The sequence below is a fragment of the Dipodomys ordii genome, unplaced genomic scaffold (assembly GCF_000151885.1).
Source record: "Dipodomys ordii isolate 6190 unplaced genomic scaffold, Dord_2.0 Scaffold33, whole genome shotgun sequence".
Lineage (NCBI taxonomy): Eukaryota > Metazoa > Chordata > Mammalia > Rodentia > Heteromyidae > Dipodomys > Dipodomys ordii.
This window is the reverse complement of record NW_012267249.1, coordinates 6,391,942-6,417,654: the sequence shown is the minus strand read 5'-3', so window position 1 is coordinate 6,417,654 and position 25,713 is coordinate 6,391,942. Positions and strand designations below refer to the sequence as shown.

At 41.3% G+C, this 25,713-nt stretch overlaps 1 protein-coding gene across 2 annotated transcripts in view; it reads left to right on the top strand.

Annotated features, from left to right (window-relative positions):
• The window catches only part of Zswim5 (zinc finger, SWIM-type containing 5), a 40,402-nt gene that overhangs the window by 9,920 nt on the left and 4,769 nt on the right, over positions 1-25,713 (top strand). The window contains exons 2-10 of one of the 2 annotated variants that reach the window (XM_013017029.1): positions 1,756-1,904; positions 3,658-3,808; positions 10,298-10,477; positions 13,745-13,921; positions 15,309-15,455; positions 16,144-16,281; positions 17,969-18,229; positions 18,438-18,573; positions 20,664-20,821. In XM_013017029.1, the coding sequence (XP_012872483.1) occupies positions 1,756-1,904; positions 3,658-3,808; positions 10,298-10,477; positions 13,745-13,921; positions 15,309-15,455; positions 16,144-16,281; positions 17,969-18,229; positions 18,438-18,573; positions 20,664-20,821 (1,497 nt within the window). The remainder of the gene's footprint in view (positions 1-1,755; positions 1,905-3,657; positions 3,809-10,297; positions 10,478-13,744; positions 13,922-15,308; positions 15,456-16,143; positions 16,282-17,968; positions 18,230-18,437; positions 18,574-20,663; positions 20,822-25,713) is intronic. The other variant, XM_013017028.1, reaches the window with a different exon arrangement.

Genomic DNA, 25,713 nt, shown 5'->3' with positions numbered 1-25,713 from the left:
TGGTGCTGAGGAATCAAACCCAGGGCCTCATGCATGCAAGGCAAGCACTCTACCACTGAGCCACCTTCCCAGCCCCTCTGTGAAACTCTTTATCTCCAATAAACCACTCAGAAAATTGGAAATGGTGCTATGGCTAAAGTGCTAGCCTTGAGCGGAAGAGCTGAGGGACAGTGCCCAGGCCCAGAGTTCAAGCCCCACCACCGACAAAAAAAAACAAAAACCAATACAAGGCTAGAATATAGGTTAGTGGTAAAATGCTTTGAGGCCCTTGGCTTGGTCCCCAGCACCAAAAAAAGAAATGACATTTTTTTTGGGGGGGGGTCAGTTGTGGGGCTTGAACTCAAGGCCTAGGCCCTGTCCTGTCCTGGAGCTCTTTTGCTCAAGGCTAGTGCTTTGAGCCACAGCTCCACTTCCAGAAATCAGCATTTTTAGTGTTAAAATAAAGACACCAGTGGCTCATGCCTATAATTTTAGCTACTCAGGAGGCTGAGATCTGAGGATCATGACTTGAAGACAGCTGGGGCAGGAAAGTTCATGAGACTCTTATCTACAGTTAACCACCAGAAAACTGGAAGTGGCCCTATGGTTCAAAGTGGTAGAGTGCTAGCCTTGAGCAAAAAAGCTCAAAGACAGTGCACAGGCCCTAAGTTCAAGTTCCATGACTGACAAAAAAACAAAAAGATTACAACAGCATAAATAGAAGGGATGCATAGGGACAAAGCATATGCAAAAAGGAGCAAGGCTTCTGAACTCTGTCTAGAATTGCTACTCTGAAGGTATTTCCCCAAAGTCAGCCATCTGGAAGCTCTAAAAACTCTGGGTTTCCCCATGACTGACTGATAACACAAAAACAAACAAACAAACTGGGTTTTCATAGAGGCATGATTGGTTAGGTTATTGGTCATTGATCAACTTAACCTTCAGCCCTTTTCTCTTCCACTGAAGTTAGGATATATGGCTGAAAAGTCACATAGAGTTAGGCTAAATAGAGTTTGGCTTCTTCACTCAAACTTCTTGAGGGCTTTGGACCTGTACTTCCCAATTCAGCTGTTTCAGCATATTCATGTAACCTTGAGGCCATATTTTAGCCAGATGCCATTTTTTTTCTAGTGAGAGCATAAACACCATTTCCAGGCAAACTGCTGGTAGACAGAATCGGAGCCTGTAAACAAAGTGAAGCTAGTGTTGCTAGGCAGAGTCTGTGCTGGGATGGACTAACAGAGTACCATTGTGTATTGGTACTATGTGCTGCTGTCATCAGAGAGTCTGAATAAAGCATGATCACCATTCTCGCCTTGCCTGGATTTTCCCCCCAATATTTTGCCCTGATGTAATTGTAAGAGAACCACTACCAGTATTAAACCTGTCTAGGTGGACAGAGCCCATCCTGATGCTGTCTAGGTCTGCCTGTCAACTCATTCACATACTTAACACCTTGAAGATTCCAATGATTCTAGGATTATTTGCTGTGAAGTAGGCTAGACCAAGTATGTATTTCATAGTATTACATGTAAATTCTCTTCTAGGCTTTTTCTTCCTTGGTGATATTCATATTACTTAGAAAATAATACAACTGTGAATGTGAAATGAGCATTAGATCTTTAGTTTCTTTAGGACCACACAGTTGACATATTAAAGCAGGACTAAATAAATACATATAATTAAATAAAAACTTGAATTTTCTCATAAAGTTTCCTTCTTGCTGTGTAGTATGTGAATGTTCATGATTCATTTCACCATGCCCATTTCTTACAGGTGCCCCTGACCCCACAGCTGGGGCCAGCATTGATGATGAGAACTGTTGGCATTTGGATGAAGAGCAGGTAAAAGAACAAGTGAAGCTCTTTCTTTCCCAGGGAGGTTACTATGGCTCTGGGAAGCAGCTTAACTCAATGTTTGCCAAGGTAAGATAGCAAAAGTGTTTGATTTGTTTGTTTGTTTTAGACGTTAAGTAAACTAGGCTCAACACATTCTACCTTCATACCTTGTACCTAGTTTTCTTTTGTATTGAAACCTAGTGGATGAGGCTGAGCAGAAACAACCTGAGCAAGCAGCAGCAGGGAGCCCTTCTATCTCACCCTGGTGATCTTCCTTCTCCAGTCACTAAATGAGCTAGCAGAACGCAAGACTGCTTAAGTAAAAGTCTAGTTTCAACAGTGTCCCCAAAAAGACCTAGAATTCTGAAACAGAAGGCACACATGAGAAGATTCTTTTCTTTTTTCCCCCATTTCCTTCCTTCCCTCTTCCTTCCCTCCTTCTGTCTCTTTCTTCTTCTTTCCCTTTTTTCATAACATCTTTAGAGATATATACTTCATATATCATATAATTTTTTTAAAGTATACAATTCTGAAGCTATAGCTCAGTGGTAGAGTACTTGCCTAGCTTATATAAGGCCCTAGGTTTGATCCTCAGACCTTCCAGAAACAAATAAAACAATAGTTTTGGGGTATATTCACAGATATATACAACCATCATCACTGTCAACATTTTTATCACTCAGAAAAAAGCCTCATACCTTTATCTATCACAGTCTTAGGATCTGTATCCCTCTCCCTAGTCCTCAGCAATTTCTAATATACTTTTTAATCTCTGTAAGTGTTCCTGTTCTGAACTTCTATATGAATATAATTATCTATGTAGTATGTCATCTTTTTGTGGTTGGCTTCTTTTTCTTAGCCTGTTGTCTTAAGGTTCATCGGTGTTGTGAAGGAATCAGTACATTTTTGTTATTGCTTTATGATTTGATCTCAGCCTCCTGCTTGCTAGGCAGGCACTCTACCACAGAACCATACGTTTAGTCCTTTCTTGCACTGGTTATTTTGAGAAAGGGTGTCATTTTTTGTCCAGGCCAGTACATGGACAAAGCATTTCTCCCATAAAGCTTCCTGTTGCCAGGTGCCAGTGGTTCACACCTATAATCCTAGCTACTCAGGAGGCTAAGATCTGAGGGTCATGGTTCAAAGCCAGCATAAGCAGGAAAGTCTGTGAGACTCTTATCTCCAATTAACCACCAGAAAAGCAGAAGTGGCACTGTGGCTCAAGTGGTAGAGTACTCACCTTGAGCTAAGGAGCTGGGGTACAGTGTCCAGGCCCAGAATTCAAGTCCCATGATTGACCAAAAAAAAAAAGCTTCCTGTCATAGCTGAAATGGCAGATATGAACTTCCATATTCCATATCTAGCTTCTTCTTTTAAGATTGAGTCTAGAAAGTTTTCTGCCTGGTCTGGCATGGAACTGCAGTTCTTCTTAGCCTCCTAAGTACCTAGGTTTACAAGCATAAACCACTATACCTAGCTTCTTTCTACTGTATTTGTGTTGGTGTATGTGTGTGTGCCTGCACGCACACACGCGCGTGCACAAACACACACACACACACACACACACACGTGCATAAGTACCGATGTTGAACTCATGTTCAAGTCTTGAGCTTGATCAGCTTTCTTGCTTGTTACTGCACTCTACCACTTGAGCCATACTTCTAGTCCAACATCATGCTGGTTAATTGGAGACGGAGTCTCCTGGCTCCATCTTCAATTATCATCCAGGTCTCAGGCTCCTGAGTAGTTGGGATAACAGACATGAGCCACTAGCACCTGATTCCCTTTTACTTTTGTTTGCTATGCCATCACCAGTCTCTTGTCCCTCCTTGTATACCAGGTTAGAGAGATGCTGCAGATGAGAGATTCCAATGGAGCCAGGATGTTGACACTTATAACCGAGCAGTTTATGGCTGACCCACGACTCACACTCTGGAGGCAGCAAGGAACAAGCATGACAGAGAAGTGCAGGCAGCTCTGGGATGAACTAGGTAAGTACCCATCTCCCAGAAGTGCTATGACCTGCCAGCTTGCTCTGTAGCACCAATATCCGTGAATATTTGCTATCAATGATTACATGGGGTTGTTATGTCTGACTAGTAGGAGATTGTAAGTTCTACAAAGGCTACTGAGAGTAACTACAAACTCATGTTTGCTGTTTCTGCAGCATTGTACTTGGATGTTGACATTAGTGTTCTGTTCCAGAGGTTAACTACATAGAAGCTTTTACTGAAGGAAAACTTCTTCACTTGGCTTCTGTTGAATGGCATTTGCCTAGCTTTCCAAATACTTACCAGCCTTGAGCCTGCACTTCTGTGTGACTCTTAGCCAGACCTCTTTGACAAAAGATAGTTTCCAATACTTAGGCTTTAGCCTTCCATTCTTTCTCTGTACTCCTTTATGAACTTTATTTTCAGATGTCATGGAATTAGAGTTTACTTATATGATGATCTCAAACATATCTTCTTCCATTCACTAAGTCCTTGTTCCATATTAGCAGTTTGCCATTGACCATTTTTGTTGGAAAGTCCAAAATAAATTGGAGCTTTCTATAAAATGGATTCTCATGAGTATGGCATAGGTACTAACATTCTTTACCAAATTGATTTTCCAGCTATCATTTTCCTTTCATTTCCTGTATTTAGTCACCAGCTCCATTTGATACCTTGACTTTTAAAATGAAATTTAATGTCCATTTTCACTTTTTATTTCCATATTCACTACTCTGATTATTTGCCCTACAACTTTTAGATTTGATTAGAACTGTGGTTTCTGAATGGCCTCTCTAGGTTCTTAAGGTAGCCTCTTTGGTCATAATTTATCTTTTTTTATTCCTCTGCTTCATGGCCAGTTTTGTAATGCTAATACTTAGTTCCTTTCCCTTTTTCCAGAATCTTCCATAGTCATGGCACTATTTGGGGGTTATATTGAAAAGATTATAACATAATATTCTAAAAGTTCTACTACAGTTCCTTCATACTTCTGGTATTCCAAGAACAAAACTTCCCATTCATAGAAAGATTACAAGAAAATACTGCAGCTTGGGATTTTAGTGAGTTTTCCTGGACTGATACATGTGTTTTTTATAGGCTGAAAATTTAAGAGTGTGGCTTCATGACACTTTGAGATTGTACCTGGTTACTTGGGGGCTGGTAAGCCTGGGTTTTTGGTTTGAAGGGGAAGTTTTTTGACATGATCTGGAGCACTCATGGGTTTGGAGTTCTTACTACTAATGAATAGGTATATTAATTACATGCTAAACTCTTTGTAAAAGATATACTCACATTGTTTTATATAATTCTCATAATAACCCTGTGAGGCATTTGTATATTTATTGCAAAAAAACAGAGATAGATATGGTTATTTCTGAAAACAGAATAAAATAAAGAATTACAAGCTAGGCACTCGTGGCTTATGCCTCTAATCCTATCTACTTAGGAGACTGAGATCTGAGGATTGTGATTCAAAGCTAGCCTGAACTGTTTTTTCTAATTACCCACCAAAAATCCAAAAATAGAACTGTGGCTCAAGTAGTAGAACACTAACCTTGAACACAAAAACTCAGAAACAGTACCCAGGCCTTGACTTCAATCAAGCCCCATTACCAACACACACAAAAAAAGAATTACAGACCAACTGTCTGTGCTGCAATAATCAATAATCACACTTCCTAAAGTCTAAGAATGTTATATTATTATTCTGTAGTTACTGGTGAACTAATTGTGTCCAGGATTATAGGATCACAAAGTGTTAACAACTTGGAAACTGCTTCTAAGTTATTTTCTTAGTACACATGAAATTCCTTTCCAGAGCAAGACATTACCATCTCCATAGTTTCTTCAGGGTCACACACGAGTGAATGGTGACTCTAAATGACTCTAAATGGAAACTCCTATCTGTCTGACTCTAAGTCAAGCATCCTTCTGTAACAGGTCCCTCAATTTTGTTTTGTTATGCCTTTTATTCCCCTAAATAAATTGCATGTTCCTAAAGAATTGACACTAGCGGGCTAGGCATGTGACTTAGTGGTAGAGTGTTTGCCTAGCATGCATGAAGCCCTTGGTTCGATTCCTCAGTACCACATAAAACAGAAAAGCCAGAAGTAGTGCTGTGGCTCAAGTTGTAGAGTGCTAGCCTTGAGCACAGAGGGGCTCAGAGACAGAGGCCAGGCCCTGAATTCAAGCCCCAGGACTGGCAAAAAAAAAAAAAAAAAAGAATTTGACACTAGTCTTTTTCTTTTCTTTTTTTATTTTAATTTTTTATTGTTATTGTAAAGGTGATGTCAGAGGGTTTACAGTTACCTAATTCAGATAATGAGTACATTTGTTTTCATTTTTGTTTCTCTGGTCATGGGGCTTGAACTCAGGGCCTAGGCACTGTCCCTAAGCTCTTTTTGCTCAAAACTAGTGCTCTACCACTTTGAGCCACAACATCACTTCAGATTTTTGAGTGGTTAATTGGAGATACGAGTCTCACAGGGACTTTTCCTCCCAGGCTTGCTTTGAACCATGATCCTCAGACCTAAGCCTACTAAAGTAGTATGAGCCATCAATGCCTGGCATGAGTACATTTCTTTTCAGATAGTGTCACCCTGATTTTTTTAAATAAGGGCAGTTACTTTCATGATAACTCTCCTCTTATAACCTCATTTACCATCATATTCAGGCTCTTTATTTTCTCCCACTGAAACTAGCCTTTTTGAAGTCTGATTGAAGCCTGAATATTGTAGAGTAATTTCTGTGTTGATCATATGATTGTAATGTGGACTTGGACCTTGGACTTGGACTTTTGGAACATAGATAGGTGAGAAGTAAGCAGAACTGTCTACCAGAGTTTTTTGTTTGTTTGTTTTTGTGCCACTCCTGGAACTTGAACTCAGGGTTTGGGCATTGTTCTGAGCTTTTTTCTTTCCTTCTTTTTTTTTTTAAGCTCACAGCTAGCATTCTACCACTTGAGCCACAGATCCACTTCTAGCTTTTTGGTGTTAATTGGATATAGGAGTCTCAAGGACTTTCCTGCCTGGGCTGGCTTTGAACCACGATCTTCAGATCTCGGCCTTCTGAGTAGCTAGGATTACAGGTGTAAGCCACTGGCTCCCAGCTTACCAGTGCTTTTTAAGTCCTTGTCAAATTCTTGAATTCATTATGAAATGCCTCATTTCTGACATTTTCATATCTAAGAAGATAGTCATAAAGCTTGTTCACCTAGGGATTTTTTTTTGGGGGGGTATCAGATAATGAGTATATTTCCTTTCATGCAGCGTCATCTGTTCCCTAACTCTCAGTCCCTCCCTACCATCTCTACCCACAAGTTGTATAGGTCACCTTCATCAGTGTCTAGTTAGCTCCACTGCTTCACTTTTTTACACTTTTCCCCTCAAGTTCTGGGGATTTTTTTGTTTTTGCTGGTCCTGGGGCTTGAACTCAGGGCCAGGGCACTGTCCTTGAACCTCTTTGTGCTCAAGGCTAGTGCTCTACCACTTGAGTTACAGAGCCACTTCCAGCTTTTTTGTTTGTTGGTTTGTTGTTGTAATAGTTTATTGGAAATAAGAGTCTCACAGGGACTTTTCCTTGCTCAGGCTAGCTTTGAGCCATGATCCTTAGATCTTAGCCTCTTGAGTAGGCATGATCTTAGCCTCTTGATTATAGGCATGAGCCACCAGTGCCTGGCTCTGAGAATGGTTTTTGCAAGCATTTGTAGAGCCTAAAAATCTCACTACCTTAAGTTCCTGAACTAGAGAAAATAGAAGTAACCAGATAGGAAGTTTGTTTATCTCCCACCTACAAATCTATTTAGTTATCCATGTTATACCTGTATGTTGTTGTCTTCTGTTAAAATCCATTAAGTATCTCTGTTCTCTTAAAGGGCAATCTTTACATACCTACTTTGAGTTCTATCTCCTTTCCTCAAGAACTTTGCTTCTGAAATTTTCTCCTTTCTCTAGCATCACTAATTTTTCGCTTTACTGTGTCATTGCCATCAACACACAAATATTCTATATCTTCATTCTCCTTCTCTCCCTCTTTCTTTCTCTTTCCCTCTTTTTCCTTCTCATCCCACTCCCCCCCCCAAATACTGGGGGCTTGAACTCAGGGTCTCTCACTTCACTTGGCCTTTTGTACTCTTCCATTTAAGCCACACCTCCACTTACACTTTTTTTGCTAATCAGAAATAAAAGTGTCTTGAATGTGTCCACTTGGACTGGCTCTGGACCTGGATTCTCAGATCTCAACCTCCTGAGTAGAATTATAGGCTTAGCCACTGACACCTATCTTCAATCTCAAATTTCAGGAAAATGTTCCTCTGATGTTCCAACTATTCCCATACATCCATTTCCCAACTTCCCTATAAAGAATTACTTCTTGAAAAAGTTATCTGCATTCACGTCTCCCATTGGCTCACCTCTGTTCTCCCTTGAGTTCCAGATGAGTTTCTATTACACTGAAGAAACATGTCAAAATAATCAATAACTTTCATATTGCCAGATACAATGATTATTTCTCAGGTCTCATCTTACTTGACCTCTCAATTTGCAATAAAGTTGACTATACTCTTCTTAAATTATCCTTCTATTGGTTTCCATTCAAGTACACCTTTTTTTTTTTTGGTCGGTCATGGGCTTGAACTCTAGGCTTGGGCACTGTCCCTGCACTCTTCAGCTCAAGGCAAGCGCTCTACTGCTTGAGCCACAGCACCACTTCCGGTTTTCTAGTGGTTTACTGGCGATAAGAGTCTCTCAGACTTTCCTGTTGGGGCTGGCTTTGAACTGCAATCCTTAGATCTCAGTCTCCTGAGTAGCTAGGATTACAGGCGTGAGCCACCGGAGCCCGGCACCTTTTTAGTTTCCTACATTCCTTAGTACTTTTCTTAGTCTCACTTGCAGGCTTCTCTGCCTTTCCTCATCTCTATATATTAGGTATCCCATTCAAGCCCATTTCCTGTTGATATTTTCCTTGTAAGTGCTTTCTTTTATTCCTATGATTGAAAACACCATACAAGTGCAAATGAGTCTCAAACTTACATCTTTAAGAATTTGGGGGATAGCTCAATAGTAGAGTACACATAAAGCCCTGAGTTTGATCCCTAGCACCACCAAAAAATAAGCTTATATACCTACCCTGATCTTTTCCCTCTACTCTATACTGTGCCAGTTGCCAGACACTTCAAAGATACATCTCACATTTAATATGGCTATGATAACGTGCTTACTGTTCTTACCAAAATCTGGTTTTCCCTTTGATGTTCTAATTTCAGTACACATTAATTAATAATAATTAATGGGCTGGGCGCCGGTGGCTCATGCCTGTAATCCTAACTACTCAGGAGGCTGAGATCTGAGGATCACAGTTCAAAGCCAGCCCAGGCAGGAAAGTCTGTGAGACTCTTATCTCCAGTTAACCACCAGAAAATCGAAAGTGGTGTTGTGGAGCAAGTGGTAGACCCCTGGCCTTGAGCTGAAGAGCTCAGGGACAGGCCCAGAGTTCAAGCCCCCCAACTGACAAAAAAAAAAAAGTTTCACAAACTTTCCTCCCAGGCTGGTTTCAAATGGCAATCCTCAGAGCTCCACCTCCTGAGTTGCTGGGATTACAAGCGTAAGCCACTGGCTCCTGGCTCCCAAATGGTTTTTAAACAAATTCATAAGGATCTAATTAATAAGACAGAAACTTTTTTTTCAGTACTGGAGTTTGAACTCAGGTTATCATGCTTGCCAGATAAGTACTTTACACCCCTGAGCCAAGCTCTCAGCTTTTTTGCTTTAGTTATTTTTCAGATAGGGTCTCATACATTTTTTGCCCAGGGCCGTCTTTTTTTTTTTTTTTTTTGGTTGGGGGACTTGAACTCTGGGCCTGGGCGCTGTCCCTCAGCTCTTCAGCTCAAGGCGAGCGCTCTACCACTTGAGCTACAGCGCCACTTCCGGTTTTCTGGTGGTTTATTGGAGATAGGAGTCTCACAGTCTCTCCTGCCCGGGCTGGCTTTGAACCGCGATCCTCAGATCTCAGCCTCCTGAGTAGCTAGGATTACAGGCGTGAGCCACCAGCGCCCGGCTTCCCAGGGCCGTCTTTAGACCACAATCCTCCTACCTTTTTGTCCTAGGTAGCAGTTTAAACATAACGCTGTTGTTCTTTGAGATAGGGTCTCACTAACTTTTGCTTGGAGGGACTAGCCTCAAGCCATGATATTCTTCTCTTTTATTCCCAAGTAGCTATCATTTCAGGTATAAACCACCATGTTCAGCTTAGAAAACTTATTCTCCCTGTTGATACTGATTTTGTTGTTGTTGTTGCTCTTCAGTTTTGGTGCTAGAGATTAACCCCCAGGGTCTTATGCATGCTAAATATACACTATTACTACTAATCTACCCCTCCAGCTGCCATTGCTTTGGAAAAATTTTCTACTACCCATAAAGTAAATCAAAACTTTAAGGCTTACATATACATTAAAGGTGAGATTTCAATAATATGAATTGCTTTATTTTTTAGGAGCATTATGGGTATGCATAATTTTAAACCCACACTGTAAGCTGGAAGAAAAATCCTGTTGGCTACAGCAACTACAGAAATGGAGTGACCTGGATGTCTGTCCCTTAGAGGATGGAAACTATGGGCATGAACTGCCCAACATCACCAATGCACGTCCCCAGAGTGCAAGTCACAGTCCAGGTAAGACAAGTATACTTTTAGGCTCTTTGTGCCTAGAACTTCAGAATGTGGAGCCTCAGAACAATGGTGACTAGACAGCCTTTGTGAAAATTGTCATTCTCAGTAAAAAAAAAAAAAAGCCTATTGTTTTATATTAAAATATCTTAAATAAGTGTAAACTTTTGTGTTTGACATTGAGGATGCTGCTCTTTACATCTAAAATGTCCTTGCAGGACCTGGAATAAAGTTCTAGAGCTCTCCACATGATTCCTGTCTACTTCTCAGATTCTGTGTTTAGTGAATCTTAATCTCAGTTTGGGTTGATTTGGGTAGTCACAAGACCTAACTCAAGGGAGAGATTGAGAACCTATGAAAACATAAGTATCAAAAAAAACAAAACCAAAAACATAGGTATCAGCAGGGCACCTGTGGCTCACCACTGTAATCCTAGCTACTCAAGAGGATACTTAGGAGGATCAGGGTTCAAAGCCAACATAGACAAGAAGGTCAGTGAGAATCTTATCTCCAGTTAACCACTAGAAAACCAGAAGTGGCACTGTGGTTCAAGTGGTAGAGTGCTAGCCTTGAGCTGAAGAGCTGAGGGACAGCGTCCAGGCCCAGAGTTCAAGACCCATGACCAACAAAATAAAAAAAACAAAAAACATTAAATATCCTACCAACAGCCTCTCTTGTTAATTGTTTTTTCGCTTTTTCTTCCTTTTCTTTCTTTTCTTCATTTCTTCACTTTTTCTGTTGCTCCTTTCTATAAAATGAATGGTTTATTTGTGATATTTCTGTACATGTACACAGTATTACCTTTGAAGAAATTTACCATTGCCCCCCTCCCATCTTCCCCCACTTTTCAAATATCATTTGCTAGGTTTCATTATTCTTACTCTGTATTCATGTGTGTATTTACGTGTATATACATACACACACACACATACACACCATATTTTCTTTATCCATTTATTGGTAGTGGAGTACCTCAGCTAATTCCATAGTTTGGCTCTTTGAACATAGTGTAGGACTAGCACTAGCATACATATACGCATTCACATACTGCATTCTTGATGATTGCCATTCTGATTACAATAAGATAGTTTTATTTGTACTGTCTTTTTTACTAAAGATGTTGAATATTGTTGTTCTGTTTCTTTCTTTGTTTTTCCTCATTTTTTAATTTTTTTTAATTTTTTTATTTTTTGCCGGTCACAGGGCCTGAACTCTGGGCCTGGGCGCTGTCCCTCAGCTCTTCAGCTCAAGGCTAGCGCTCTACCACTTAAGCCACAGTGCCACTTCCAGCTTTTTCTGCTTATGTGGTGCTAAGGAATCGAACCCAGGGCCTCATGCATGCAAGGCAAGCACTCTACCACTGAGCCCCTTTTCAGCCCCTTTCCTCATTTTTTTTTTGGCAGTATTAGGGCTTGAACTCGGGGCTCACCATTGCTACAAAATTGCTCTGCCAGCCATGTCCTGGTGGCTCATGCCTGTAATCCTAGCTACTCAGAAGGCTGAGACCTGAGGATGGCAGTTCAAAGCATGCCTGGGCAGGAAAGTCTACAAGACTTAACTCCAATTAACCACTAGAAAACTGGAAGTGGTGCTATGGCTCAAAGTGGAAGAGTACTAGCCTTGAGCAAAAAGAGCTTAGGGATAGTGTACAGACCCCAACCAAGTTCAAGCCCCATGACCAACAAAAAGAAAAGAAGAAAAAAAGAAAGAAAAGAAAAGTTCTCTGCCAATTATGTTGTATCTTTAGCCACTCAAATTTTTTATAATGCAGGCATTTAGTTAGGGTGATGTCCTGAAAACATTACATTGTTGTTTTTGTTTTTTTTTTTCATATAACTCAGTCTATAAATGTTGGTATTGGATTGTTTTTGCCTCATTGCTTCTACCATTTTCTTTCTTTTTTTTTTTAAAGGGTCTCACATTGCCCCTGACCCAAGTGATTCTGCTTGAGCCTCCCAACAGTTGAGACTATAGACACATACCACCATACCACACCCAACTGTTTAATTTTTTTGCGGGGGGGGGGGACCATGTCACTGAGCTCTTCTGCTCTACCACTTTGAGCCACAGCGCCACTTCTGGTTTTCTGGTGGCTAATTGGAGATAAGAGTTTCATAGTCTCCTGCTGTCTTTGAACCAGGATCCTCAGATCTCAGCTTCCTGAATAGCTAGGATTATATGTGTGAACCACCAGCACTGGCTTAAACATTATTTTATTAGATATCATTCTATGTAAAAATATTTTTGCAGGGCTGGGAAGGTGGCTTAGTGGTAGAGTGCTTGCCTAGCATGTATAAAACCCTGGGTTTAATTCCTCAGTATCACATAAGCAGAAAAGGCCAGAAGTGGCACTGTGGCTCAAGTGGTAGAGTGCTAGCCTTGAGCAAAAGAAGCTCAAGGACAGTGCCCAGGTCAAGTTCAAGCACCAGGACTGGCAAAAATAAATATAATGATGGTGATGATGATGATGATGATGATGATGATGATGGACACCAGTGGTTCACACCTGTAATCCTAGCTACTCGGGAGGCTGTGATCTGAAGATCATGCTTCAAAGCCAGCATGGGCAAGAATGTCAGTGAGAATCTTATCTCCAATTAACCACCAAAAAACCGGAAGTGGCACTATGGCTCAAGTGGTAGAAATTCTTTTTTTCTGAAGCAAAATCACATATTAAGATTCAATGGAAAATCAAATTAATTTTTTGCCTGTTTTGTCAACTTTTCTTATTGGGGAATAGGACTATAAATTTCTAAAGGTACCAGAATATACACAGCTTTAGCTCTTTTTCAACTTTTACTTAGTTACTTGGTGTTTGTTGAGTCTTGTTACATTTGTGCTTTGTGTCAGACAAAGTATTAACTCAGTATGTAGCCCAGGAGAGCCTGGAACTCATAATTATCCTGAGTAATTCAGTAGAAACCCTTAATCTGATAAGGGTCATACTGTAAATGATACATTATGGATTAGTCAGGGAAATTAGCTGCTTGCTTCTCTCTTCCTTTGACACATTATTGAGTATCTGAGCACCACTGCCTCTCCTAGCTTCCATGTGGCTCTGAGTACTAGTAGAAATGAGTCTTCAGTAGAGGAAGGCAACCATAGGTTTCTGTATAAAGGTTCACTCACCTAGTAAGGATGATACCTGGACACAATGGTTAGTCTCTCATTGCTCTCATTCTTTTCTTCTGGCCAGTCTCACACACTAAAGACTCAGGGCTTAGAATTTCAGATTAGCCTACATTGTGCTACTACATTTTTTTCTTTCCCCAGACACCTTATCCCAACCAAGACGAACAGTGTTTACTAGAGCCATTGAAGGTCGTGAATTACACTGGCAGGACAGCCACTTACAGCGAATAATCAGCAGTGATATATATATAGCTCCTGTCTGCCAGCGGGAAAATGAGCAACTACTCTTTAATTCTCATGGTCAGCCACTGTGGCTTGGTAAGTCTAACCATATTCTACTATAAGAATTTCAGAGCCAGGTGCTAGTGGCTCATACGTGTAATCCTAGCTACTCAGGTATCTGAGATCTGAGAATGGAGATTTGAAGCCAGCTCAGGCAGGAAAGTCAATGAGACTCTTATCTCCAATTAACTTCTCAAAAAGCTGGAAGTAGAGCTGTGGTTCAAGTGGTAGAGCACCAGTCTTGAGCCAAAGAATTGAGGGACAGTGCCCAGGATCATCATCATCATCAATAATAATAATTTCAGGGCCCAACATCACCTCATAATAGACGCAAATAAGCAACACCAGCTACAGTTTGGACAGTTTTCACACAACTCTTTCGAGGCTTTTACTACCAACTCAGGATATGTATTTGAAGTGTAAGCTGTTTGCCTATGCATTTAGCTGTGTTACAGTAACTTCAAATCAGAATTCATATACTGTCCCCTAAGCTTGGGGAGGATAAAGGAATGAATACATCTCAAAGTATTTTTGAGTATTAACAGAGCTATTAGACATCATTTTACACTCTAATTATCAACAGTTACCAAACAACATTATATTCTCTGAATTGTACTTTTTGCTTAAAAAGTACTAAGTTAAAAAACTTACCTTGGGGTGGGGGGAGATGGGAAGGGATGGGAAGGGAAAACAAAGGAGTAGGCAATGTACTCATTATCTTGCCCATGTAATTGTAACCCCTCTGTACGGTATTTTCACAATAAAAATAAATAAATATTTTTAAAAAAAACTTACCTTATTCTGTAACTAGGACACACTCTACATTTTTCACCAAACTTGTCCTTTCCTCTTTCTCATCTTCATACTTTATAGTAGGATAGAACTGTTCCATCCTGAGTTTAAGACTTCCTCTGAAATAGTTTTGTGGCTTATTATCATTCTGCTTTTGACTTTGTTACAGAACACCCACTCCAAAATAAACATTCTCTTAAAAATAACTCATTTTCTATATAGATTTCCATCATTTTTGTCTAGTTTCCTACTTCCATCCCTCTCCCCATATTTTTGTCTTTCCCAAACTCTTGTTGAATCTTTAAATATCCTTGTCTCTTTCTTAAAAGCTTTGGCAAACTGTGTGTTACCATCTGAAGTTCCCTGTGATCAGTATTCACAGATACTGCATTTTATTTAGTGTGTATTCCTTCTATGCTATACCATTACACTGAGGCTTCGAAGTAGTTCTTTCAAGGTAGTACCTATGACTTTTTTATATTTTTGAAGATAAAATACAATTCCTGTTATAAAGTAGAATATATAAGGTTGAGTTTGAGGAATTGGACTAAATACAAACTTCCTTTGCCAAGCACGAGTTCTTCAGATTTGAAATGTTAACTAAATCGAGTATTTTTTTCTTACCTGGTAGAGCATGTGCCTACAGCTTGTGCTCGAGTTGATGCCCTGCGTTCTCATGGTTATCCAAAAGAGGCCCTCAGGCTCACAGTGGCCATTATTAATACTTTGAGGTTACAGCAGCAGCGGCAACTAGAAATCTACAAGCATCAGAAGAAAGGTATAGTGATCTAATTTATTTAAGACTACTGATAATATACAACCTCAAGGAATAGACTATTAACCTAATTTTCATTGTCATTTTGTGGCAGAAGCTGGGAAAATCCAAGTAATTCTGTCTTCTATGGGGAATACCTTCATATCTGTATGAATCTCAGTTTTATCATATGTAAAATAGAAACAAGCATGATACTTGTCTGACTCCACCATACAAATGAAAAGCCCATTAAACTCTGGTATGGAAAGATCCTTCTTAAGCATATATTCACATAATATACAATACCAGCAGTCAATATAAATTCATACCACAACACCTTGAAGCTGGCTGAGAGCTATAAGGTCAATAAGGGGAGCTTTTTCTTTTTTTTCTTTTTTTTTTTTTGTTGGTTGTGGGGCTTGAACTCTGGGCCTGGGTGCTGCCCCTTAGCTCTTCAGCTCAAGGCTAGCGCTCTACCACTTGAGCCACAGTGCCACTTCTGGCTTTTTCTGCTTATGTGGTGCTGAGGAATCGAACCCAGGGCCTCATGCATTCGAGGCAAGCACTCTACCACTGAGCCACCTTCCCAGCCCAAGGCGAGCTTTTCTTTTACTCTAGGGTCAAGGTCTGAATGAGACTGATGAGACCAAAGCCGGAAAAATGAATAATAAACCTTTATCATTGTCTAAAACTTTGAACCTCTTATTTCCAGAACTGTTGCAGAGAGGAACCACAACAATCACAAACCTGGAGGGCTGGGTGGGCCACCCTCTTGATCCTATTGGCTGTCTGTTTCTCACTCTGACCGAGGCCTGCCGCCTGAATGATGATGGCTATATGGAAGTGTCAGGTACAAGAGTCAACCCAAGAAGCTAGGACTTCACTAGCAGTCCTCTCTTCCCTGTAAAATTCAGTTCTACCCCTCTTGAAGCCCTTTTTTTCCATTTCATTCAAAGGATACCTGCTTCCTCTCTTTCCCACTTTCCTTCCCCTCTTTGGTCTGACTTTGTCCTGCTTTCCTATTTTACCTTATCATCTTCCTTGGATCTCCCTTTACTCTATCATGAATGCCTTAAGAATGTAGTCCAGGGCTGGGAATATGGCTTAGTGGTAGAGTGCTTGCCTAGCACACATGAAGCCCTGGGTTCCATTCCTCAGCACCAAATAAACAGAAAAGGCTGGAATTGGTATTGTGGCTCAAATGGTAGAGCACTAGCCTTGAGCTGAAGAGCTGAGGGACAGCACCCAGGCCCAGATTTCAAGCCCCAGGACCAACCAAAAAAAAAAAGTAGTCCAAGGGGAATAAAAAGGATTACAGGAAGTTCAAGAGTCAGAAGCCAGAACTTCAGAGCAATCTGGAACTAGGCAAGAATTTCCATGAAGAATGTGTATGTCCACAGATACAGTGGCTCATGCCTATAATCCAGCTACTTGAGAGTCAGAGATCAGAAATACCATGATTCGAGATCAGCCCAGGCAGAAGAGTTAGTGAAACCCCTATCTCAACCAAGAGGGACATGGTAGTTAACATCTGTCATTGCCTGTTTAGGAGGGCATAGGTAGGAAAATCACAATTTTGAGGCTTTGGGCAAAAAGCAAGACTCTGTATGGAAAAATAACATAAAATAAAAAAGATTGGAGTTGTGGAGGGTGAGGCTCTGAGTTTAAATTCCAGTATTGAGGAAAAAGGAGAGAAAGAAAAAGAATGTATATATCAAACTGGGTATGTTGAATCCCAACTACTAGAGAGGTTGAAGCTGGAGAATCATTTAAGCCCAGTCAGGCCAGCTCCTTAAAAATCTTAGGCTGCCAGGCACCAGTGGCTCACACCTGTAATCTTAGCTACTAAGGAGACTGAGATCTGAGGATAGTGGTTCAAAGCCAGCCCAGGCAGGAAAGTCCGTGAGACTCTTACCTCCAATTAACCGCCAGAAAACCAGAAATGGCACTGTGGCTCAGGATAGAGTGCTCACCTTGAGCTGAAAAGCTCAGGGACAGCTCCCAGGCCGGACTTCAAGCCCTACAACCAACAAAAAAAAAACAAAAAAACAAGCTCTTAGGCTGCATTGGCATATACCTAGCTTCTTCCAATGTCAAACTCTAGAAATACTTAGAGCAGTAATATAGTCTCATCATTTTAAGGTGCTCACAGTGTAGTGAAAAAGACAGATACAGAAATAATTATGACATTGCATATGTGCCAGAACACGATTAGATTTCATACTTCCCCAACTAGCCCAACCAAAACATATATTATGATGGAGGTAGGAATTTTGTGGCTCTGTGTAACCTTTTCTCAGTGTATTTTCCTTACTATGATGAGTTGACTTATCTTCTGTAATACCTAAATTTTTAGTGAAAGTAATAGAAAGTTTATTAAGAAAAGAATGTACTTTCACTACCCTGAAAGTGTGTCATCTCTACAATGAGAATGACTATAAAAGCTATTAAATAGAAGGTATTCCAAAATAGGAGAAATAGAGGGACATAAGAATCTATTAATCTTATCTAAAGAATCTGGTGTTTATTGCCCTCAGATATAAATGAAAGCAGACTCCCTGTGTACCAGCATGTACCTGTTGCATCAGGCTGCCCAAACAGTGGTGAGTCCTACCTGTCATTAGCCCTGGAAGTTGCTCTGATGGGCATGGGTCAACAAAGGGTAATGCCTGAAGGCCTATACGCACAAGACAAGGTGTGCCGTAATGAGGAGCAACTTCTAAGCCAACTCCAAGAGCTGCAGCTAGATGATGAGCTAGTACAAACATTACGGAAACAGTGCATCTTACTGCTGGAAGGTAAGTAAAGAACTATTATCTCAGTATTTTAGCTATAGCTGTACTTCCCTCTCTAGAAGAGGTCAAGTATAAGAGCACATATGACATTAATATGTGATGAAAGTTCCCATGGCTAGCAAACACACATAGGACCCTGAAGTTCCCAAGTCTAGGCTAGCAAATGGAAGCATACAGATAAATAACTGGCTGGTTTATCTTCTTCCTGCAGGAGGCCCCTTCAGCGGGCTAGGAGAAGTCATCCACCGAGAGAGTGTTCCCATGCATACCTTTGCCAAGTATTTGTTCTCAGCTCTGCTGCCTCATGACCCAGATCTATCCTATAAATTAGCCTTACGTGCCATGAGGTGGGTAGCCTATTTCTAGGCCAGTTGCCTCCATTTCTCTCTTTCTTTGCTTATCCTATTTTTCCTTTTTCTTTTCTTTTCTTTTTTTTTTTTTTGACTAGTCCTGAGGCTTGAACTCAGGGTCTGGCTACTGTCCCTTAGCTTTTGTGCTCAAGGCTAGCACTCTGCTACGTGAGCCACAGCTCCATTTATGGCCTTTTGGTGCCTAGTCAGAGATAAGAGTTTCCTTGCCCAGGCTGGCTTTGAGCTTCCTTAGATCTCAGCTTCCTAAGTAGTTAGAATTACACATGAACCATCAGCACCTGGCTCCTACTTTCTTTTCTCTCCCACTTTGTTTATTCTGATGACCTCTTACCAAGCCTACCTCATTATGGCTATTATTTTCATACTACACTTCCTATCTGAAATTCCTCGTTTATGAACCACTTGGCCTCATAGCTATACTCATTGTACCTTGCCTAAGAAGTCCCTGAGATATTAATAGATATAGAATACTAAAGATCTGAGTCTGGGCTGGGAAGGTGGATCGGTGGTAGAGTGCTTGCCTTGCATGCATGAGGTCCTGGGTTCGATTCCTCAGCACAACATAAGCAGAAAAAGCCAGAAGTGGCACTGTGGCTCAAGTGGGAGAGCACTGGCCTTGAGCTGAAGAGCTGAGGGACAGCACCCAGGCCCAGAGTTCAGGCCCCACAACTGACAAAAATAAATAAATAAAGATTTGAGTCTTTCTGTTTTGAAGTCATGCAGCTGAAAAGATGTTTGAGCTCTTTAATAAATCAGCTGAGTCACAGTTCCTGATTCAAGTCTCCAGAGGAAGTAGAGATAAGTATGTGTACCTCAAGACTGGGAAACAGTGAATTATGGGAATCTTGTTTCCAGATGAATATAGAATTCTTGATCTGGGATACAGCAGAAAATATAGAAGAGTTTTAGACCATAAGACTCAGAAGGGGCCAGGTACCCGTGGCTCATGCCTATAATCCTAGCTACTCAGGAGGCTAACATCTGAGGATCAAGGTTCAAAGCCAACCCAGGCAGGAAAGTCTGTGAGACTCTTATTTATCTCCAGTTAACCACCAGAAAACTGGAAGTGGCACTGTGGCTCAGGTGGCAGAGCACTAGCCTTGAACTGAAGAGCTCAGGGACAGAGCCCAGGCCCAGAATTCAAGCCCCACAACTGACAAAAAAAAACAATGACTAAGATGGGGCTGGGAATGTGAATGTGGCTTAGTGATAGAGTGCTTGCCTAGCATGCCTGAAGCCCTGAGTTCAACTCCTCAGTTTCACATACACAGAAAAAACCTTAAGTGCCTCTGGGGCTCCAGTGGTAGAGTGCTATCCTTGAGCTAAAGAAGCTCAGGGACAGTGCCCAGGCCCTGAGTTCAAGCCCCAGGACTGGCAAAAAAAAAAAAAAAAACTAAGATGACTCTCATTTAAAAAGAAAATTCCTTGGCATGCTTCCCCCCGACTCCCCAATTGTGGTGCTTGAACACTGGGCCTGGGTGCTGTCCCTGTGCTCTTCAGCTTAAGGCTAGCGCTCTACTACTTGAGCCACAGTGCCACTTCCAGTTTTTTGGTTCTAAACTTGAGATAAGAGTCTCAGACTTGGGGCTGGGAAGGTGGCTCAGTGGTAGAGCGCTTGCCTTGCATGCCTGAGGCCCTGGGTTCCATTCCTCAGCACCACATAAGAAAAAAGAAAAAAGCCAGAAGTGGCATTGTGGCCCAAGTGGTAGAGTGCTGGCCTTGAGCTGAAGAGCTGAGGGACAGTGCCCAGGCCCAGAATTCAGGCCCCACGACCGGACCCAAAAAAAAAAAAAAAAAAAAAAGAGTCTCAGACTTTCCTGCCTGGGCTGGTTTTGAACTGCGATTCTCAGATCTCAGACATGAGCCACCAGCTTGGCATGCTTTTTAAAATAACCAGGCTCTTGACACTTTTCAAATCCATTTGCAGTGGGAACTATTCAGCTTGAGTTTTTGCAAGTGTTCAAACACTTGCCTCACATGTAGTACCATAGGCTTAACAACCTTCAAAGTTCTTCCCTTATCCCAGTATCTAGATGATGGCTAACAATCTTCCTTGATTTTTCTAGGTTGCCTGTTCTAGAAAACTCAGCTTCTACAGGTGACAGTTCGCACCCTCACCATATGGTGTCTGTAGTACCCAGCCGTTATCCTCGCTGGTTCACACTGGGACACTTGGAATCACAGCAGTGTGAACTAGCCTCCACCATGCTGACTGCTGCCAAAGGTAAATATAGACATTAGACTCCAAAACCACCACTGTGCCTTCCTACCCAGGGCCTATCAAGGACTTGGCTTGCAGTCTCTTGAAGAAGAGAAGCTAGCTGGGCACTGCTGGCTCATGCTTGTAATCCTAGCTACTAAGGAGGCTGATATCTGAAGATCCTGGTTCAAAGCCAGCCCGGGCAGGAAAGTTCATGAGACTCTAATCTCCAATTAACCACCAGAAGACTGGAAGTGGTGCTGTGGCTCAAGTGGTAGAGAGCTAGCCTTGAGCCAAAGAGCTCAGGGACAATGCCCAGACCCAGAGTTTGAGCCCCACAACCAGCCCAAAAAAAAAAGGAAGAGAAGCTATTTGTTTTTTACAATTTAGCAGGTAGGGATCCTCATGTTAATTGGGTCTAAACCAAAAGATTGCCCTAATTACTAATTGTAAGATCCTGAGTAGGAGAATCAACTGATCTTCAAGTTAACTTTTAAGCATAATCTTCTATAAGATAGTGTGTTTACTTTTCCAGGTCTTAATCTTATACTAAAGTACTGAACATTTTATGTAAATTATTGAATACTGTTTTGAGAGTGGAAAATCATAAAGTTGAAGGCAAGTCCATGGAGACTTGGGTGCCTAATGCTGGGGCAACAGGGGAGGATCAGAAGTAAAATGTAAGGAGTACAGGGTTTCTTAAAAAATATATTCAAAATAATTTAATTATATATTCTTCTTTGGGGGGATGGAGAGGTACATGGCCTTGTATAGCGTGGATTGGTCTCCCATTGCAGTCTTCCTGCCACCACTTCCCAGGTGCTAGGATAGTGAGATCCTGTCTCAAAAAGAAGTTTAGAGCCAGGTGCCAGTGGCTCATGCCTGTAATCCTAGCTACTCAGGAGGCTGAGATCTGAGGATCGCAGTTCAAAGCCAGCCTGGGCAGGAAAGTCTGTGAGACTCTTTATCTCCAATAAACCACTAGAAAATTGGAAGTAGCGCTGTGGCTCCAGGTAGAGTGCTCACCTTGAGCTGAAGAGCTGAGGGACAGCGCCCAAGCCCAGAGTTCAAGCCCCAAAACTGACCAAAATGAAAGAAAGAAGGAAGGAAGGAAAGAAAGAAAGAAAGAAAAAAATTTAGCCAAGTGCCAGTGGCTTAAATGTATACTCCTAACTAGTCAGGAGGCCAAGATCTGAGGGTTATGGTTTGAAGCCAGCCCAGGCAGGAAAGTCTGTGAAACTCCTATCTCTAGTTCACCACAAAAAGTCAGAAGTAGAGGTGTGGCTCAAGTGGTACAGCATCAGCTTTGAATGAAAAAGCTAAAGGACAGCACCCAGGTCCTGAGTTCAAGTCCCTGTATCATCACGCAGATGCACGTGCATGCATGCATGTATATACACACACACATAAATTAATTACCTGTAATAATAGTATCAAAAGATAGGAAAACTACTTGAGGATAAGTCTGACATAAAATGTACAGATTTGTATAATGAAAATTAAAGGACATTGCCAAGAGAAATAAAGATCTACCTAAATGGAGAGACATACTATGTTCATGGATTAGAAAACTCAGTATTGTTAAAATAGTGATTCTCTATAAATTGATGTATAGATTCAATGTGATCCCAGTCATAATCTCAGGAGTTTTTTTTTGGGGGGGGCAGAAACTGATAATAGAGATAAAATAGCCAAAATCAACTTTGCAGAAAGAATAAAGTATAAGCCTCACACTCCCTGATTATTTATTTATTTATTTATTTTTGTCTCCTGGACTCTGTCCCTCAGCTCTTCAGCTCAAGGCTACTGCTCTACCACATGAGTCACAGTGCCACTTCCAGGATTTTCTGGTTATGTGGTGCTGAGAAATCAAACCCAGGGCCTCATGCATGCAAAGCAAGCACTCTACCACTGAGCCACCTTCCCAGCCCATCACACTCCCTGATTTTAAGACTCATTTTTAAACCGTATAATTAATACAAGATGATAGGTATAAACATAGTTAAATGCTCAACAAGAAAGAATAAATAATCCCAAATTCAACCTCTGGGTAACGGGCTGGGAATGTGGCTTAGTGGTAGAGTGCTTCCCTAGCATGCACGAAGTTATGTGTTTGATTCCTCAGTACCATCCACAGAAAAAGCCGGAAGCGGTGCTATGGCTCAAGTGATAGAGTACTAGAGCCTTGAGCAAAAGAAGCTCAGGGACAGTGCCCAGGTACTGAATTCAAGCCCTGGGACTGACAAAAAAAAATCAAAATAAAAAAAAAACATTTTGTCAGCTTATTTTGATAAAGGAACAAAGCAGTTTAGTTGAAAAAATAAAAAGATCTTTCCAAAAATAAAGAACCACTTTTATAAAAGAACCCATAAGGCCATGTGTCACTGGTTCACACCTGTAATCCTAGATACTCAGCAAAGACAGGATGATTGTGGTTCGATGCTAGCCTGAAAAAGTTTGTAAGGTTCTATCTCAACCTGTAATTTTTTTTTGGGGGGGGTGTCCAGTCATGGGGCCTGAACTCTGGGCCTGGGCACTGTCCCTCAGCTCTTCAGCTCAAGGCTAGCGCTCTACCACTTGAGCCACAGCGCCACTTCCGGCTTTTTTTTTCTGCTGATGTGGTGCTGAGGAATCAAACCCAGGACCTCATGCATGCAAGGCAAGCGCTCTACCGCTGAGCCCCCTTCCCAGCCCTCAGCCTGTAATTTTGTGTGATGTTGTGTGCTTGTCATCCTAGCTACAAAGGAAGGTGAGATTGGAGGATAAGGCCAGGCTTGTTCATGAGACCTTACTTCAACCAAAAACATCTGTCATAGTAGCATGCATCTGTCACTCTGTGTCAGGAAGCATAAATAGGATTTAGGTCCAGACTAAAGTGGGACAAAAGTGAGTCTGTATCTCAAAAATAACCAAAATAGCCAGGCACCAGTGGTTCATATCTATAATCTTAGCTACTAAGAAGACTAAAATCTGAGGATCACAGTTTAAAGCCAACCTGGACAGGAAAGTCCATGAGACTCTTTATCTCCAACTAACCACCAAAAAGCCAGAAGTGGAACTGTAGTTCACGTGGTAGAGCACTAGCCTTGAACAAAAACATTCAGAAATAGAGCCCCAAAAACCGGGCTCTGGTAGTTCATGGCTTTAATCCTAGCTACTGAGGAGACTGAGATCTGAAGATTGTGGTCCAAAGCCAGCCCGGGCAGGAAAGTCCATGAGACTCTTATCTCCAGTAAACCACTAAGAAAACTGGAAGTGGTACTATGGCTAAGTGGTAGAGCACTAGTCTTGAGCTGAAGAGCTGAGGGACAGCGCCCAGGCCCAGAGTTCAAGCCCCACCACCAACAAAAAAAAAAGAAAGAAAGAAAGAAAGAAAAGAAATAGAGCCCCAAGTTCAAGCCCCAGGACTGGCATTAAAAAGGGCTAGAGGGCTGGGAATGTGGCTTAGTGGTAGAGTGTTTGTCTGGCATGCATGAAGCCCTTAGTTCCACATACACAGAAAAAGCCAGAAATGGCACTGTGGCACAAGTGATAGAGTGCTAGCCTTGAGCAAAAGAAGCTCAGGGACAGTGTCCAGGCCCTGAGTTCAAGCCCCAGGACTGACAAAAAATAAAATAAAATAAAAAATAAAAGACATTGAGATATTGGCAGAACTTGTATGAGGTATGTTTTAGATAGTAGTAATCTATTGATGATGTGAATTTCCTGATATTGATGGTTGTATTGTGATTAGGAAATACACACTATAGTATTCAGAGTAATGGGGCATTAAATTGCTTATTTTCAAATGGTTAGGAGAATAAAAGACCTCTTTGTATTAAGCTTTTTCCCACATTTTTATTAATATATATTAGTGGTACAAAGGGGTTTTATTCTTTGTATTATCCTTGAAACTTATTCTAAGTTTGAAAATAATAGAAAAAATTAATCATTTTGTGCTGGCAAAAGAGGAAACTAGTGCGGTTTTTTTTGTTTTGTTTTGGGGTTTTTTTTTGCTGTTTCTTGGGCACTGTTCCGTTTAAGCACTAGCACTCTACCACTTGAGCCACAGCACCACTTCATGTGGTACTGAGGAATCAAGTAACTTGATTCAGGGCTTCATGCATGCTAGGCAAGTACTCTACTACTAAGCCACATTCCCAGCCAAAGCTACAATTTTTGTATCTTGATTTTTGCATCCTGCTGGTTTGCTGCAAGTATTTATCAGATATAAGAGCTTCTGGTGGTCTTTAAGTCTCTTACATAAATCATCATATTTTTAAATAGGGATAATTTGACTTTGTCCTCCTATTTGTGTGTCCTTTCTTCTGTTTTATTGCTGTGTCTAAGAATTTAAGTACTATATTGAATAAGAATGGAGAGAATGAGCACCCTTGTACCATTATATATTTTAGATAAAGACATGAAGATGTGGCTCAACTGATAAAAGTATCAGCCTTGAACAAAAAAGCCAAGTGAGAGCATGAAGCCCTGAGTTCAAGCCCTAGTACTAGCACTAAAAAAATTAAAATATAAAAGTAAAAAAGAGCCTGAAGGTACACTGTGTAAGGGAGATAGATTAAAATGGTGGAGTGAAGTATTCCTGTAGCTGCCTAAGGGAGATAGATTAAAATGGTGGAGTGAAGTATTCCTGTAGCTGCCTAAGGGAGATAGATTAAAATGGTGGAGTGAAGTATTCCTGTAGCTGCCTTGAGATAGAAGGAGCCGCCAAAAAGGGCTGGGAAGGTGGCTCAGTGGTAGAGCGCTTGCCTTGCAAGGCCCTGGGTTCGATTCCTCAGCACCACATAAGCAAAAAGAAAAAAGCCAGAAGTGGCGTTGTGGCTCAAGTGGTAGAGTGCTAGCCTTGAGCTTAAGAGCTGAGGGACAGCGCCCAGGCCCCACGACCGGACCCCCCCAAAAAAAGGAGCCGCCAATTA